The sequence below is a fragment of the Malania oleifera genome, chromosome 2, assembly GCF_029873635.1.
Source record: "Malania oleifera isolate guangnan ecotype guangnan chromosome 2, ASM2987363v1, whole genome shotgun sequence".
Classification (NCBI taxonomy): Eukaryota; Viridiplantae; Streptophyta; class Magnoliopsida; order Santalales; family Ximeniaceae; genus Malania; species Malania oleifera.
The window spans coordinates 125,923,407-125,942,479 of NC_080418.1; the positions used below are offsets into that span (position 1 = coordinate 125,923,407).

The 19,073-nt window shown below is 37.3% G+C and overlaps 1 protein-coding gene across 4 annotated transcripts in view; it reads left to right on the forward strand.

Annotated features, from left to right (window-relative positions):
• Positions 1–19,073, forward strand: part of LOC131149785 (structural maintenance of chromosomes protein 3) — a 107,628-nt gene that overhangs the window by 61,132 nt on the left and 27,423 nt on the right. For all 4 annotated transcript variants that reach the window (XM_058100532.1, XM_058100534.1, XM_058100533.1 and 1 more), the window contains 2 exons: positions 7,481–7,653; positions 7,743–7,842. In XM_058100532.1, the coding sequence (XP_057956515.1) occupies positions 7,481–7,653; positions 7,743–7,842 (273 nt within the window). The remainder of the gene's footprint in view (positions 1–7,480; positions 7,654–7,742; positions 7,843–19,073) is intronic.

The window sequence follows — 19,073 nt, forward strand, 5'->3', positions numbered from 1 at the left end:
ATAAGGCTCCGGGTTTGGACAGGTTTAACGTGACATTCTTTCAAGATTGTTGGGAGATGGGCAAGGTTGATTTGATGAAAGTTTTCAATGAGTTTTATGGGAATGTGATTTTAAGCAAGTGTATCAACTCTAACTTTATAGCACTAAGCTTTAGTGCCTAACAAAGCTAGATCTTCTAAGGTGGTGGACTTTCGACGTATTGATTTTGTTTCTAGTGTTTTAAGATTATCACTAAAGTCTTAGCTAATTGGTTGAGAGGAGTGCTTGATGTTTCTATTTCTAGAGTCTAGAATGCTTTTTTTTTGTTTTCTTTTTTTTTTTTTTGGGGGGGGGGGGGGGGAGGGTGGGGGGAGGGGGACACAAATGATGGATGCTATCCTAGTGGTTAATGAGGTGGTGGAGGACATTCATAAGAATAAGAAGAGGGGGTTTGTTTTAAAAGTAGATTTTGAGAAAGCTTATGATAGAGTGAGTTGGAGTTTCCTAGATAAGGTCTTTGTGAAGAAGGATTTTGGGGAGCCATGGCATAGTGGATTAGGGGCTACCAGTCTAATGTGTGGTTTTCAGTTACTGCTAATGGTGAACTTAAATCTTGATTTACTGCTTCAAGAGGCATTAGACAAGGTGTCCCATTATCCCCCTTTTTGTTCACACTTGTAGCTGATGTATTAAGTAGGATGGTGGATAGAGCGGTTGATATAGGGTTGTTTAAAGGATTTGGTGTGGGGAATGAGGGGGGTGGTAGTCACTCATATTCAATGTGCTGTTGATACTGTTTTCTTTTTTGACGACCATTTATTTTTCTTTTAGAAGAATTTTGGGTATTCTTAATGTTTTTGAGAAGTTTCTGGGCTTAAGATTGATATGAGGAAAAGTGGTTTAGCAGCCCTAAATGTCCCCAATGGGAGGATTAGAGTTTGGAAAGATGCGAGGTGTGGTTTATTGGAATGGCCCCTAACTTGTTTAGGCATTCCAATGAGTTGGAATCCTAGAGGGACAGATTATTGGAATCCAATAGTGGAGAGGATTACGAAGAGATTATACTGTTGGAAGGGTGCCCTTTTCTCTTTTGGTGGTAGAATTACACTTATCCAGGCTTGTCTCTTTAGTATTCATTTGTATTTTTTTTATCTTTTTTTAGAATTCCAGTGGGAGTCACGAGTAAGCTTGAGAGAATTATGAGGGATTTTTTGTGGTCTAGTTTTGGGGGTCGTAGGGACCATCTAGTGAACTGGGCAGGCGTTAGGAAGTCTAAAAGGAGGGGGGTCTTGCTAACTAGGTGTCTAATAACACTGCTCTTTTAGCTAAATGGTTGTCACTTCCACTTGGAAAATAATTCCCTATGGCATAGAGTTATTCGCAATAGGTTTGGGTTGGATGAGAGTGGGTGGGACAGCAATGTAGCTTGAGATGTTCTTTGGGGAGTTTGTGGAGGTCTATTTCCCATATTAACTCTGTTTTTGCCCCTCACGCTTAATTTGTACTAGGGAGGGTGGCTTAGATTCATTTTTAGAAAACCCATGTCTCAGGAATGATTCTTTTTCCATTTCTTTTCTGTGTCTTTTTAGATTGTGCTGTGAGCCAAATAGAGGTATTTCCTCCTTTGTGGATAGTGGGAAGGGCTTTCCATTCTCTTGGAATCTTCATTTCAGGAGACCTTTGAATGATATGGAGATGGTGGAGTTGTCTTCTTTGTTTCCCTTATTGAACAATTGCAAGTTATAATTGGGTTGGGATGTTCATTCATGGTCTCTGGATCATTCAGGGGTGTTTTCGTGTAAATCATTCTTTGAATTTTTGACCTATTCAGATTATCCGTTCCTCTTTATTCAATTATTTGGAAGGTTAAAGTTTCCCCAGAAATTAAACTGTATGCTTGGTTGGTTGTGCTTAACAATTTTAATGCCAATAACTTGCTGCAAAATAGGAGACCTTTGAAGGCTCTCTCTCTAGATGTTTGTGTGCTTTGTTATTGAAATTCTGAAACAACCTGTATGGTTTTGCATGTAGGATTTGGAATATTTTGTTCAGTTTTATGCAAGAGTTTTGTGTGCTCTATTATAGGAATTCTGAAACAACCTGTCACCTTTTTTTGCATTATGATTTTGCATGGAGGATTTGGAATATTTCATTCGGTTTTATGGAAGAGAGTTGGGTCTGCCCTTATTCAGTGGAAGATTTGTTAATTGCTTCTTTTGTGGGCTTTGGAAGGAAGGAAGGAAAGAGCAGGTCTTTGGAAGTGTAGTAAGCATGCAGTTTTATGGGGTGTTTGGTAAGAACATAATGCATTGATTTTTCCTGGGAAGAAGTTGAATTTGGTGTGGGAAAAGATTCAGTTTTTTACTTCTTTATGGTATATCGGGTTTGGAATTTTTAGAGAACCTAGCTTTTAGGATTTAAATAGGATTGGAGGAATTGGTTGGCTTGATTTCTATTTTTTGATGTTTTAGTTTTTCTCTGGCTTGTTCTAGGTTTTTTTGGGAGATGCCTTTTCTCACCTCTGTAAATTCTCTTCCTATTAATGAATTTCCTTTGCTATCAAAAAAATTAAAAATAAAAAAAAAATTTAAAAGACTACCTACATCTCTAAATCCATCCCCCACTCCCTCCCTCCAAAAAAAAAAAAAAAAAACAGAAGAAGAAGAAGATTTACTAAGAGGAAGATTCCCTCATCCCACAATCCCTAATAAGCATATCAAACTTCTTCATACTCATGTAATCCTACTTCCCCTTTTTTCTCTAGGAAATCTCACCACATTAAAGTCTATCCCTATCTTCCACTCCCAATAAATTCAGCAAAGAGAAAGATACCACAAGAATAAATGTTTTGACAATTGAATGAAAATTCCATAAGAATACCCCTAGTCGCCCCTTGAGAGGGAAGAACCACCCGCTCTTTATGCCAACTCTCCCAAATACTATGAAACAACCCCCTCGCTACACCCTCTCAAGCTTGGTTTCTTTTGAAGGAACACAAAATCTGGGTACAATCCCTGATGAGTCCCCTCTTCTTTACATCTTTTTTAAATCACTCATGTTCCAGTTAATGATCCTCATAATTTAACTATTTAACTCCCCTTACCTCTGCCACTACCCCCTCCATAATTCACTGAAGTTGCTAATTTATTCAATTCTTTTTGCATTCCCCCCTCCCCTCCCCTCTCTCATACTTAGGAGGAACTACTACCGTAATATCCATCGCTTTCAAGAGTTTTTGTAGATCCAGGTTGTCTATCTTATCTCTTGAATAATTAATGGCAACATCCCTTCCCTCAAAAGATAATTCCTTTTGGCACAAGGAATTAATAGAAAAATTAGACAATTTATTAATGATATTGATGGAAGACATTTGGAGTAGCCAAAGGCCCCTCTTCGATTAAAATTTCTACTTGTTTTTCATCTATGTTTTTTAGATGCCGAACACCCATCTCTGCTTCCTCAGAGAACCTCCTAGAGACATCATCCTCCTCTTCATTCTGCCCAAACAATAAACTGTCACCCGACCAACCCCACTGGAAAATCAAGAGAATCCAAACAGCATGGGCTTCCGGGAGAATGAATCAATGCAGATACATGCATGGAGTTGGTCTCCACTCTTGACAAAATTAAACACTCTCCTCTCCACCTTGAAAGAATGATGAAACCCCATCAACTTTCTAGATTAAGCTAAATGATCAAATTGGTCCAAGGAATAAACTGATAAGATGGAAAAATGTTGAAAAGATTGAAACAAGAAAGCAAGCTCAAGATTAAAGGATGAAAGCTTTTGGAGTTAACAACGGTGTAGATGAGAGGAATTAGAAGATGGCTGAGGTGAACAGAAAAGCCAGACAACGAACAATGGAGTTCATGACACTTTCATTAATGTAGAGATGTCCTATATATAATACTTGTACAAGATATAGTTTATTACAAATTCAAACACAAATTCAAAATTATTTAAATACTAAATTAAGGAGATTTTAGACTATCATATACAAATAGATATTCAAGTAATACAATCTGAAGAATCCTAAATCGCTGCATACAATAGGATATTTGCGAATCTTCAATTGTTAGGATTCTCCGTAAATTTCCTTAATAGAGGGTTTTATGGAAAATATGATAAGGGAAAGAGGGTCCTATAATGAGTTTTTGAGTGTACACTCTCCATTACCACCACTAGCTTTCAATTTCCTTTCATATATTATACATTAGATCAAAAGCTTGGAACAAGAGGACTACTAGTGGGCATTATATATTTATATATATACAGGCATTGTTTGTCTTGTGGTGATGTGTATGATGATGTTAGCCATTGGATTGTTAAAAAAGGTAATTAATATTGAATTATTGCTTAGCTTCACGGGATGTGTTGTTCATGTCTTTGGATGCTTTGAAAGGGTAAAAAAGTGAGAGCAATTTTGTTCCTTTTTATTGGTTTGTCAAAATTTGATTATGTTACATTTTTAATCATCATAATTCATTTGTAAAGTGTTAAAATCAGGAGACTTAAAATGATCACAATTAACTCTATTGATACTTGGAAATAGCTCTGATACTATATTGAAAATGCATGACACTTTCATTAATGTAGAGATGTCCTATATATAATACTTGTACATGATATAGTTTATTACAAATTCAAACACAAATTCAAAATTATTTAAATACTAAATTAAGGAGATTTTAGACTGTCATATACAAACAGATATTCAAGTAATACAATCTGAAGAATCCTAAATCGCTGCATACAATAGGATATTCGCAAATCTTCAACTGTTAGGATTCTTAATAAATTTCCTTAATAGAGGGTTTTATGGAAAATATGATAAGGGAAAGAGGGTCCTATAATGAGTTTTTGAGTGTACACTCTCCATTACCACCACCAGTAAATAAAGTGTAAAATGATGAGTCTGTGGTGTTTAGGGTGCAAAAGCTATAAAATGATAAGCATATTATGGATCTTCAATTAATAAAAAATCAATTCATAAATCAACTAATTTTTTAGATAGTCTATAAGTTCAATATTGCATAATTTTCAGAATGCCTAAACCTATCATTCCTATCATTAACACCCCCTCCCTCCCCATATTTCTCCCTTTTTTCCTCACTATGCAATAGAAAAATGATTAAAGCTCATATAATTTACCAGATATTCGAAGCCAAGATGTAATAAGGCCCCCATTGGTCTCTGATTATTTCCCATTGTCTTGGAATCAAACAATGTGGGGTTGGGGTCCTAGTTCATTTTGTTTTGGAATTGTGTGGTTGACTCATCATGACTTTAATAGGTTATTGGCTAGGTGGTGGACTGAGCTTTGGTTTGGGTTTGTTTCCACAAAGAAGTTGGACTCGTAAAGGATAAGCTCGAGATGTGGAATAAGGAGGATTTTGGAGATTTTTGGGTGAGGGGAAATGATATTTTGAAGGGAATGAGACTGCCAGATAGGATTGAGGGAAGGGGCTGAATGTGAACAAAATTGTTACACCCCAAAGCATGAGGCACTGTAAACACAGGAGCATCAGGTTTCCCTCTGGAAATGAGAAGGTATCATCAAAAGAAATTAGTCCAACGTCATTGAGAACAGCATCAGTCCAAAAATATTTGGGACGTGTATATGAAAAATTGAGGATTGGGCAATATTAAGGAAAATGTCTGTTATTCATTTTAGCAACACATCACCACCATGTTGAGTAGTATTGGCTCAAGAAGTTTGATGGATAATCTCTATACCTGCACTGAAGGATTGAATCTGATTTTAAATAAATGCAAGCTCATTATTGGAGTGAGAAATCTTAATATTTATGCCAAATTGGTTCTATTTTTTTTTTTGGTTCTCTTTCCAATTAAAAATGGGACAAAAACATCATGGAACTTATACAGTTAGATTGATATTTTAATAGGTATGATCAAGTCATACAAAAAAAAAAAAAACGACGCTATATTTTGATAACCGAAATGGGTTCTTGATCCTACCCAGACACAAATGTTTGAATGAACAAGTGAAAATAAGGATTTGCTATTCCTTCCCAGCTGGATTGAAATTCAAGACGAGAGGCTGATTTAAAAACCAGCTAGATTTGTGTATTTCATAAGAGGGATGACCAACATTTGCATTTCACTGATTCAAATAAACATCATGTGAAGAAAATGAAGATTCTGTGCAAGAAGGGCCAGAACTACCACCACTTCTGTGAAAATAATATAGCCCATCCTTAAGTCCATCTATCTTTTTCTTCATCTGGTAATCCGAGATAACACAACGGTAAAGGAGAGGTTGTGGTAGATCAATTGACTTGGTTAAGTGACTCAAAAAGGAACAAGTTCAAAGAAAATTTAGGGACGTAATAGTATAGGGGAAAGATGAATGGAAAGAAGGAGGGTCCATCCTTGCAACCCAAAACAGAGGTCACTAAACCATCTGTAATAGAAACCCCTGATGTTTGAGTCTCCTAGCAGTGTTATTATGGTTAGATGGTTGAAATGTTAATTTTTTGTCATAATGCTGAGAATGTCAACAAAACTGAGGGTATTATAGAATATATATATTTTTTGGCTTGTAAATGATTTGATTTTCATGGGTTGGCATCCCTTGGTGTTGCATAATTTTGCTTCTTTTATAAAACTAGTATTTTAGTTAAATTGGAGGGTTTAAAACTCAACATTTCAACTTTGAGTGCAAAAATGATTTGGTATTAACTTCGATTAGAGGATTTTGAAATTTGATTTCAGATTTGAGGTCTATTGTCAAAGTTCTAGTAAATTTATGTACAATTATAGTCTTGGTACATTTTGGATCTTTCTTTGGAATTTTAATGGAAATTTGTGTATTGATAACTGCCCTTCATTTTGATGATGGTAGAAATTGGAAAATTTGACAATTACATGAAAAGTTAAACATTGTTTTCTTTCATGTGTCTGTTTTATCTCAGAGCAATAGTCAATTATCCATGGTTTTGCCTGGGTTGTGTTTGGAATGTTGTTCCTTTGTTTTGTTCTTTGTTTCAATGTTTTAATTGATGATACACTATATTTTTAGCTTGGTCTTTTGAAAGGAAAAATTAAACATGGTTGCAGAATATTTTGGAAGCATGTTTCTACTTTTTGGTGTATGAAACATGGTATTTCCAATTTTTTGTCGTCAACCTTTAAAAATTAAAAATGGAGATGAAACAACACAGACCAATGGACTCGCAATTGCAGTTGGCTTTGGTATTTTCAAAGATAGTTATTCCTTTTGTTGAATAGTTAAGATTTAAGATGGCAATATTGGTTTTGCAGACAAGTGACCATCCACTTAGTGATTAATGAGTGCATCATTTCTACTGATCCAAAGAAAAGAAATTAAACAGCTATCATTTTGCATCCGCTGCCCCTTCAAAGAATTGATGCATTATCATTTTGCATCCGCTACCCCTTCAAAGAATTGATGCATTTTTTGTTAATTTTTAACCTTTGAGCAATAAACAATCTCTCTCTCTCTCTAAAATGTTTCAGGAGGAGAAACTTCAGCGTGAAATTGATCATTTGAATGAAGAGCTTAGAGGGCAGGATGATTACATCAGGAGTCGCAGAGCTGAAAGTGCAGGATTAGAATCTGTTATTTCTGAATCTCGTGAAGGTTTTAACCGTTTTAGAAAACAGAGAGACAAATTGCAAGATGAGCGGAAGTAAATTTTTTTCCTCTCTCTCTTTTAGATTTTATTGAGACTAATAAATCCAAACTGATCTGATATAACTAAATTACTTTTTTGTATAGGTCCTTATGGGCTAAAGAAAGTGAACTCTCTGGAGAAATTGATAGGCTAAAAGCAGAAGTTATAAAGGCAGAAAAAAGCCTGGATCATGCAACTCCTGGTGTGAGTAATTCTTTTCTCGGCTTATTCTTGTCTAATTTTCTGAGGATTGCTGTCCAAATTCTTAAAGAGTACCTTGGTGCTGGCTTGACTATGTTGCATGCCAGTTAAGAAGAAGAAAGTGAATGAGAGAATTTTTTGTAGTGTGGGATGCTATCTTAGCGATAGATATCCTCTCAATATATCTCATATACATCATAATGACCATGATACTCTTATGACTTGCACTCACTAACATATGGTAATAACTAATAACACTTGAGCATTTCCCCTTAAGTTGGTCCTAGTTTAGTAAACAAATCTGCTAGCTGATATTCTGACTTACATGAGTGGTTGTACTAAGATTTTGCACAAGCTTCTTCTGGACAAAATGATAATTGACCTCAACATGTTTTGTTCTCATGAAAAACCAGACGCAATATGAATGGCAGCCTAATAGATGGGAAACCAAGTTCTTTCAACGCATTCTTGTGCCAAATCAGATTGACAATATGAGTCATGATCCTATACTTAGATTCAATACTCAACCACTGCAACCATAGTTCGTTTCTTACTTTATTAGAATGCGAGGTTACCATAACAAATACATTGCGGAGTGCTTGACCTAATTGCATATGTGCGTACCTGAATGCAAGTGTGACCCCATTCCTAATACCGGAGACATCTCCCAAAGGCACTTTTTTAGGCACCACAAGGTACGAATAGCAACATCCTAGTGACTTGTTATACTAAATAAAACTATGTCATTTTTGGAGTAGTTGGCAACAAATGTAACAAAGTATTTGAAACCTGACTTTGACATGACACAACTAGGACCCATATATTAAAATGGATAAAAAAATGTATAAGGTTTTGTTAAGATACTTGCAGATAGGCTGAGTTTTGTGATAAGAGACAATATTGAGGTTCAAAGTGCCTTTGTGGGGGGTCAGTGAGGGGTAGGCAGAGAATGTGACGAGGAAAGGAAGGGGCATTGTTTTTAAATTGATTTTGAAAAGGCTCATGATTGAGTTAGTTGGAATTTCTTTGATAAAGTTATGGCTAGAAAGTTTTGGGGAGAGGGAGCGGGTTTGGATGAAGGGATGCTTGGCTAATGCTTCTTTTTGGCATCATCAGTGGATAGCTTAAGTCATGATTTAGGGCTTTGAGGGGTGTTAGACAAGGGGATCTACTTTGTTCACGGGGTGATAGTTTGAGCTGATTGATATATAGGGTAGTGGATAGAGGTTTTATGGGAGGGAATGGAGTGGGCAATGCGGAGAAGTGCTGTCTTATCTGTAACTTGCTGGCTGTTTACAAGGGATGCTATTTTTCTTGTAAGATCTTAAAGAGTCTTTTCCAATTGTGCTATCTTGCAACTTTTAGAGGATTTTAGGACTGAAAATAAATTTGGGTAAGAGTGATATAGCTGGTAATAGCCTGGTATCAATTTGAGTGAAAACAGATTCTTGGACTTTGCCTCGTTATTTGGGTGTCGCATTTTAGAGTGGCCTTTGACTTATTTAAGGTTCCTTTGGGGGGGGGGGGTGGTAATCCTGACTTTCTTGGTTTTTAAGCTCCTGTGGTGGAGAAGCTGTCTTAAGTTGCTAGATGAGCGGAAGGGTTCTCAATTTTTTTTTTTACCTCTACGTGATTGTATTACTATCATTCAGGCCTGTCTTTATAGTACCCCTCTTTATTTCTTGTCCATTTCTAGAGTCTTGCAGGGGTATCTAGGAGAGTTGAGAGAGATTTTCTTGCTTTGGGATTGGGGAGAAAGAAGGATCATTTGGTTCGTTGAGTGGTGGTTTTTAGGTCAAAGGAGGAGGGGAATTCAGATTTTGGTTAGTTAATTTCTGAAATAATAAATGATTACGATAGTGGCACAAAGCTGGTAGAAGTAAACTTGACTTGTAGGAGAATGGGTGGGATGCAACTGTGGTGATAGGTTGTACCTTTTGAGAGTCCTTCGAGGTGTATTAGCTTTATTCTCTTTCTATCCCTTTTACTGAATTTGTTCCTGAGAATGGGTCTAACATTTGTTTTTGGGAAGATATTTGGTTGGGTACTTCTGCAGACTTCATTTCTTTTCCTTTTCCTCTTGACTGTGCTTGTTGCCCAATAAGGTTATCTCCTCTTTTTTTATCATTAAAGGGGACGACTTTTCTTGGGATCTTCATGTTCGTAGGTCTCTCAATGATAGGGAGGTGCAGGACCACTCAGCCTTGTGGGGTTTTCTTGAGGGTTACAGTCCTAATATGGAGGACAGTTGTGGACTGTATTTGGTGGATTTTTCTTGTAAATCTTTCTTTGATAATTTGATTTATAAAAACTTTGCCCTTTGTGCTTCATGATAGTATTTGGAAGGCCAAAGTTTCCTCAAATATTAAGGTTTTTAATTCGTTCGTTGGTTGTGCCCCTGTGAACTATTCTTTTTTTTTTTTTTTGGAGGATTTGGAGTAATATATTTTGTAATTTTGGGGGGAGTTGGGTTTATCCTCATTCCGTGGAGGATTTGTTGGCTACTTCTTTTACAGGTTTTGGTATGAGTGAAGATGGTGTTGAGATTTTGATTAAATGAATGACTTTACTTGAAGATAGGTCTCTCTCTCTATTTATAATACAAATCAAATACATTCTAATAACCATAATACCCTTACTAAGTCTCGCAAATTAACATAATAATACACTTAATCATAACAATAAAAGAATAGAATAACCTTTAATACTTCCCCTCAAGCTGGAGCATAAATATCATATGCTCCTAGCTTGTTTAAGGTAAATTTAACGTGAGCACCACCCCAAAGCTTTGGTAAACAAATCAGTAAGCTGCATATTGGACTTTATATAAGTGGTAGTAATGAGCTTTTGCACAAGTTTCTCCAGAACAAAATGGCAGTCAGCTTCAATGTATTTTGTTCGTTCATGAGAGACCAAGTTGGAGGCATTATGAAGAGAAGCTTGATTATCACACATCAACTCCATAGACTGAGAGTGGAAAACCCAATTCTTCCAACATGTTCTTCATCCAAACAAATTCATAAGTAGTGCGAGTCATAGCTTTAGACTTTGATTGAGCACTTGACCTAGCTACCATAGTTTGTTTCTTACTTTCCAAAAAACCAAATTACCACCAACCAAGATACAGTACCCGGTTGTGGATCTTTGTTCGGACGGCGACCCAACCCAGTTTGCATTTGTATATCCCTAAATATAAGTGTGACCTTGATCTTGATATAAATGACCTCTCTTAGGTGCACCTATGAGATATCTCAAGATGAGAATTACTACATCCCAGTGACTTGTCCTTCGAGAATCTAGAAATTGACTCACAACACTTGTTGCAAAAGATATATGCGGCCAAGTGGCTGTGAGATAATTCAATTTTCTAACGAATTGCCGGTATCGTGCAAGATTAGGCAACAAATTACCTATATCCAGCACCAACTTGCTCTCAAGATCCATAGGTGTCTCAATTGGTTTGATCCCAATAGTCCAGTCTCATATAACAGATCTAGAACATACTTACTCTGTGACAGAACAGTTCCTACATGAGATCTAGATACTTCCATACCCAAAAGTTATTTCAATGATGCCAAAACTTTGGTTTGAAACTTAGTCTGTAGAAAATGTAAGGCAAGTAATACCTTTATCATGATCACCTGTGATAACAATATCATCCACATACTCAACAAGAAGGATCCTTCTCGATGAAGTATGATGGTAAAATATGCAGTGATCCACTTCACATTGTCGAACGCCAAACTCTAGTACTAGAGAATTGAATCAACCAAACCATGCTCTGGGATATTGTTTAAACCATATAGTGCCTTCTTGAGCCAACACACTAAGTTTGGCTCCCCTTGAGCAGCAAACTGAGTTGGATGGTCCATATAGACCTCGTTCTAAAGATAACCATGCAAGAAGGCATTCCTCACATCTAACTGATGCAGGGGTCAGTGACAAGTGGTAGCTAAAGAGATGAACAAATATACTGATGTAAGTTTGGCAACCAAAGAAAAAGTGTCAGAATAATCCAGACCATACACTTAAGTTTACCCTTTAGAAACAATACGTGCCCTCTAACGAGCCACATAACCATCGAGGTTGATTTTCACAGTGTATACCTAGCGACAGTTGACAACCAACCACAGACTTGTCAAGAGGAAGAGATACCAAGTCCTAAGTATCATTGTCCTATGAAGCATTCATCTCTTCAACCATGGAATTCCTCCACCTAGAGTGGTCTAAGCCTTTCGTAACAGATTTGGGAAGGGCAATAGAGCAGTAATGAAACAATAATAGGAAGGTGATGAGAAGTCATAGCAAACATAGTTGGAAATGGGATGGGATGTTGTGTATATATGTGTTTACCTTTCCAGACAACAATGGGAGGATCAACATCTTGGGAAATATGCTTTTCAAACGAGGAAACCAAAGGTGTGGTAGTAGAAGCTAGAGGGTACTCACTTCCTTGGAGCCTCCGTTGTGAATGGACCTACAAATTAGGACGATTGAGACGATGAGATGGACTCAAACTAATTGGAGACATATGTGGTTGATTGGGTAAGTAAAACAAACTAGAATCTGGAAGTTTAGGCAGAGGAAGTGACTCATTGAAATCAGACGCACTCACGAACTGAGTGTAGTAAGGTGTAGACTCAACGAAGGTAACAATGCAGAAACAAGGAAGTGATGCAACATAGGACTATAACAACCATATCTCTTTCGAGTATATTAGTATCTCGGAAAGACACATTTTATAGCACAAGGATCCAACTTACCCACCTTGGGAGTTAGTTGATGAACAAAGGATACACACCCGAATATACGAGGAGGTAGAGGGAATAGAGGTGAATTAGGAAAGAGAATGGAGTAGGGAATTTTACCACTAAGAACAAAGAATGGTATTTAGTTGATAAGATAGCAAGTAGTAAATACAACATCACTCCAAAACACTTTAGGTACATGCATTTGATAAAGCAAGGTGTAAGTGATTTCAAGGATATGTCTATTTTTCCTCTCTACAACCCTATTTTGTTGAATGTGAGCACAAGATGTTGGGCGTTACCAAACTGAGTCATATAAGTAGTGAATTGAGCATTGAAATATTGTTTAGCATTATCATTCCGAAGTATTCGAACTAGGAAACCAAATTGAGTCTTTATTTCAGAACAAAATGCACAAAATATGTGAAATAACTCATAATGATCTTTTATTAAATATAGCCAAGTCATTCTTAAATTATCATCCACGAAGGTTACAAAGTATTGGAAACCCAACTTGGACACAATTCTACTAGGACCCTAAACATCTGAATGGACTAACGTGAAAGGGCTTGCAGCCTATTTATTAACTCGAAAAGCAAAAGGGACATGATGATGCTTTCCTAATTGGCAAGACTCAGAATCAAGATTACACACAAAACTCTAATCAAAACTAGACATTTTAGCTTTTCCGATTAAGGATGACTAGGGCGACAATGAATTTAGAGAGGTGTGGCAATAGTAGTGCATGCAGTGAAAGGAGATAGCGGCTTAAAGTGACGAAGTCCACCAGCTTCACGCCCTCCGCCGATCATCTTCCTTGTCTTCAAATCCTGAATAACCACAGAATCATGGAAGAATGTTATTGAACAATTCACGGATTTGGCAATCTTGCTAATGGACATAAGATCGAAAGGAAACTTGGGAATATACAAAATCGAAGGAAGAGAAATAGAAGAATTGAGATTTGCAGTTCCAATTCCCTTATGGCAGTGATGGATCCATTAGCAAGAGTAACACGAAGTAAATTTGCAGGATGATGAAGAGTAGAAAAGAAATTAGGTATGCCTGTGATATGATCAGTGGCAGTAGAGTCTATAACCAAAAGATTGGGACAAAAAGTATTGGATGACAGACATGTTGTGGGATTATTTGTTTGGGCAAGAGATGCAATGGAAAGAGAAGCTTGTTGTGACGCTTGATATTTGTTGAGCTTGGAATACTCTTCCTTTGACATAGATACAGTATGTTGCCCCCCCACTTGGCCCCAATGTCGTGGAGTCCGTGGTTGCTGCATTGGTAACATGTGAAGGTCTATCCCAAAAATCCCAACATTGCTCAACAGTATGATTAGCTCCTCTACAATTAGTGCACTTGCGAGGAGTGCACCATGTGTGGTAAGGCTGTCCTTTCAGAGCCAAATGCAAGAGCAGGAGAATGTGTGCTAAAGGAAGCACGAAGGACGCAAGAAGAAACGTCGGCAAATGATGACAACTTTGCACTACTAAGTATTTGGGACTGATTTGCCTCCAACCCGGGTTTTAAGCTTGCTAGAACCCAATGAACTATCATATGCTCCCTTTGCTTCTGCATCTCACAAATGTCGGCGGTTATAGGTTGCACAAAGTTAAGCTTCTTATGAATACATTTCATCTCCCCAAAATAATCTACAATGCTCCTGTCTCCTTGTTGTAATTGAAAGTACTCCTGGGATAAATCATACATATGTGTAATGTTACTAGAGCATAGAAGCTTAGCATAATCCCAAATCTCCTTGCATGTATTTAGATGCATGCACATACATGCAATCTGGCGCTCTATCGAATTCCACAAGAGGGAAACCATCAATGCACCTTCCTAAATCCACACATCTTTTGCCATCTCATCAAAAGGTTCAGATTGGAGCAAGTGGTTAAATTATCCGAATCTTGCTAAATAAACCCGAACAGCCTTAGACCACTGAACATAATTCCTTCCATCCAATGTTTCAGTTGTTATCCACGGCAGCAATGAAGGAAACATGTTTTTGGGATTCTCAGACTCCATCCCAACACTCACAAATCAGCAGCCACACCAATGTCCAACAAGAAGAACAATGAAAACTAATCGGGACAACCACAAATGATGTGTAGCGTCAAAACAATCACCGACGAGGTGAACTACCTACAAACTGATATAGTGCTGCCATAGCCTCACAAATCAACTTATGAACATTGCCACTGCTCCAAGAAACTCACAAAAAGCCTTACGAGCACTGAACAACAACTAACAGATTACCAGGAGTGCTTGGTCGAAAAAGATTGGATCTTTGAGGAAAAAAACATGCCCAACTGCTTCATAATATGGTCTTGGGAAGGAATCAGAATATGGTGAGGAAAACCTCAGAAAAGGGGGCCAAAGTATCTTTCACGCGTCGGCACATGGGGTTGGGACTGCTGCCGGCATTAGTTCGTGGCGGCGCATGGGGAGCTTTCGGGCGATGGGATTTTGTAGGGTTATGTTTTAGAGGATTTTGTTTTTGGCTATATGGTTGGTTTTGTGAAAAAATGATGGGTTGAGGTGGTTTTGAGAAGGGCAGCAACGGACGGCTGTTTTCCTACGACAGATGAGTGTGAAAAGGTTTAGGTTGGATCACACTAGGGTCATGGTTTTAAATAACAGCCATGACCGTTTTGTAACGTTGTTATGTAACGATTTTTTGAATTACCGATACTGTTACACATCACGAAATTGGTGGGAAGAAAAATCATGGTTGTAGCGGCCGTTACGGATTGCAATCGTTACGTAAAGGCCACTACGGCCATTACATAACCGCTACAGGACTGTTAAGCCAAAGAAACTAATTTATTTTTTACTTTTTCTTCTCACTTTCTCTCTCTCTTTCATAAATCATTCTCAATATACATGTAATGAGAGGGGAAAAAGATTTTAATGAGGATGACAATGATACAAAATGTACTATTTCTTTAAATACTCACATGAGATGCATTAATTAACAATATTAAAATACTAACTTGTTAGGAAAATATTTTATTTTGATAATATTAGTAATTTGATATTTATGTTCTATATTTTTCAACTTCAACCTTGTTCTTTTCTAGTTATATTATATTTGTATTATTCGTATGTCTTGTGTCCAATAGATTAATGGAGTCAACAATGAGAAATATAAATACGTGCACATACGTAATTTTTCTATCAATGGTGGTTTAAAAAAAATGTAAACTTGTTGCCCTTACCAAATAACTTAGTTAGTCGAACTAAAGGGTGCAAAATGTACTAAAACTCTTTATAAGAAGGGTTAAAAGCTTAAAACATGCAAGTACGCTAATATGCACTAGGTTGTGTGTGCTTGAAAAACATTCACAGTCATTACACCCGCTTCCCATAATGTAACGTCCACTACTGTTGCTTCCCGTTACACCTGTTACTATTATGTTACGCTACCCGCTACCGCGATTTAAAACCATGACTACGATACCATGTTAAGATTTTGATTAAATGAATGACCTAAATTGAAGATAGGTCTCTCCGCCTAGTTATTATGTAGTCAAAGACATTTTAATGACCATAATATCCTTACTAGCTCTCACTAATTAAGATACTAAAACACTTAATAATAATAGTACTAAAAGACTAAAATAAACTTTTAACAATTTGTATTTGTGAAAAAGTGGTATTTTTACTCTCTGGAGGGGAATGTACATATATTTATGGGGAAGAAGATGTCTTTGAATTTGCTTGGGATAGGATTCAGTATTTGGCCTTGTTATGGGCTTTTTTCAGTAGGATGTTTTAAGCGTGATTGGAAGGATGTGTTATTTCGATTGTAATTTTTTAATTTATTGTTTTTTTTTTTCTTTTTTTTTTTTTGAGGAAGATTTTTTTATGCACCTTTTTTTACATTCTTTCATCTTTAATAATAATTTTTCATTTTATGTGAAATAAAAAAGGGCTAACGACCCATTTGTTGACTTAGGAAGATACGGGAAATGACTTTTCCCATATACGAGTCTCACACCCCAAACTAGACACAATTCAACTTTGGAATTAACTTTTTTAACTTGTCCAATGAAGGATGACAAAAACTACAATGGATTTGAAGTGGCATGGTAGGTTAGCAGCAATACAAGTGGCAGAAGGTGGCAATGACCCAAAATAAAGAAGTCTATGAGCCTTATGTCTTCCACTATCTTCCCTGCCTTCAAATCCTGGATGAATACATTATGAGGAAAGAATCTTATGAGGCAATTCGTTGATTTTGTATTGACATGTGGGTTAAAAGGGAATGTTAAAAGGAGATGAAGTGGGGTTGATTGTACCAATTCTTGCAAGTGTAATTGTTGACCCATTGGCATGAGTAACGTGAGGTTCAAAAGGTCATCTTACTTCTATATTTGCATTCCACCCATTCCCTTCCATGCCAAATTTATTGTTTATAACATTGTTGCAAAGGGAATTCTCCTCCAAGGAAACCATCAAAGACATTTGGTCAATAAAGCAAACTACATTCCTCATCCTTCTTAGACCTATGTTACAAACAATCTCCCAACTATCCAAATGACGCCTCTCCTCCATCGATCTTGACCAAAGGTAATCTCTCATAACTCCCTTAATATTTCGAGCTACCCCTCTAGGAATTCTAAAAATATAAAGCGCAATACTAGAAACACAAGCTTGAATAAGGGCAATACAATCATAGGACTGCCAGAATAAAATAAGGCATCCTTTCACACTTCAGACACTTAGATACATTCTCCGGCACTAGATATCAAAAACCAATGGACCCATGACTATGACCCAAAGGAACCCCTAAGTAAGTCAAAAGCCACTCTAATATGCCACACCTACATAAAGAAGCTAACTCCAAAGATCTAATAAAACAAATTAACATTTGTGGTCCTACTCTTCCTCAAATTTATTTTTAAGCACAAAACTCGCACTCGTGAGAAAAGTTGTAAAATAGTAAGCACATTAACAAAAAACTTCTATGACCATCTAAGGAAAAAAAAAATTTGTATGATTTGCAAATGGAGGTTGAGACATGACAAGCCCCTCATTCCCAATCCCAATTCCTCTCTCATGCCCTTTATTCGTTGCCCTATCTACCAATCCTCTCAAGACATCAACCTCAAGAACTAGGAATGGAGATAGTGGATCTCCTTGGTTAACACCCCTTGAAGCCCTAAAGCATGACTTAGGTTATCCATTAATAATGACTAGAAAGAGATGCATTCGACAAGTACCCCGTTATCCAAGCTTGCCACCTCTCCCCAAAACCCTTCCTAGAAAAGACGTCATCCAAAAAGTTCCTCGTAACTTGATCATAATCCACTAAGATTCTTTGAGCTTGCAATGCTTCTCTTCTTCGTCTCCTTCCATCGAGCTTAGAATCATGGCAGCTTTGCCCTCATTCTTTAAACTAAACCTCATCTAGGAACTTCACTCAACCTCGTCTCTTCCCTTTGTTTTCCCTTCGACTTATTGTCTACTCACAAACAACACTAAAGCTTAAAAGTCCAATGATCCTCCTTAGAAGCTTGAAGCCCTCTTCCAGGATATCCCTACCCTTCTTTCTTCTTCTTGACATCATTTCTACCCTCTCCATAGAAACTCTAGTATCCTGCCCTGAACCTTACCTTCATTTTCATTTTTGGCTTCTAAATGGAGTCCATCATCTTGATCTATAAGAAGTGGTTCTTTTTCGAGGAGTGTGGTAGAGCTTGGCACATCATTGAGAGGACCAGACGATGTTGATTCTCAGTATCCATTTCAAAAGATAGTCAAAGTTGGCTGGAACATGGACTTTATCGTTTCCTCTTTATGAAGACTTCGGACCCTTGAGCGAGAATCCACAATGCATCAAACCACATTCTTTTTCTTCATTTGAGGGTGAACTATCTTGCTGAATAAAATCCTGCACAAAGGGGCTTTGAGTATTTTTTGCGTATACTAGATGGTGAGGAAGCTTTGCGTTCAGGAGACTTCTGGGAAGCAAGTAGGGGATTACTTGAATGTAGAGGATCATGTATCAGGGACTAGTTATTGAGATTTCTTGCCTATGGATCTGTTAAGATAGGTAATCATTCAAGCCTCCACCCAAGAAAAATTGGCTTCCTCTAGATTGGCACTGAGGAGAAATTGCATGGGGAAAATTTGCGTACAACCCAATCCAGATGAAGAGACAATCTACTTTGGGTAAGCTGGTCATTTTAAGGAAACATATGAGGCTTGGGGTTTCCTTATTAGGGAAGAATTCAAATTCAAATGAACATCAAGCTTAGGTGATGGGCCATTTGAGTAAGCCCAAGCCAGCGACCGTTTGAGCGAGTTTAGTTTGCAAGCTTCTAAATATTGGGCCTTTTCAAAATGAAACTCGCGAAGCCCACGAAGTCTTAAACTAAGCCCAAGTCTAAGCTTGACACAAAGGCCTCCCTTTCAATATGTTCCATTACTTCAAGGATGTGCTTGTGCAAGGTAGGTCGAAGA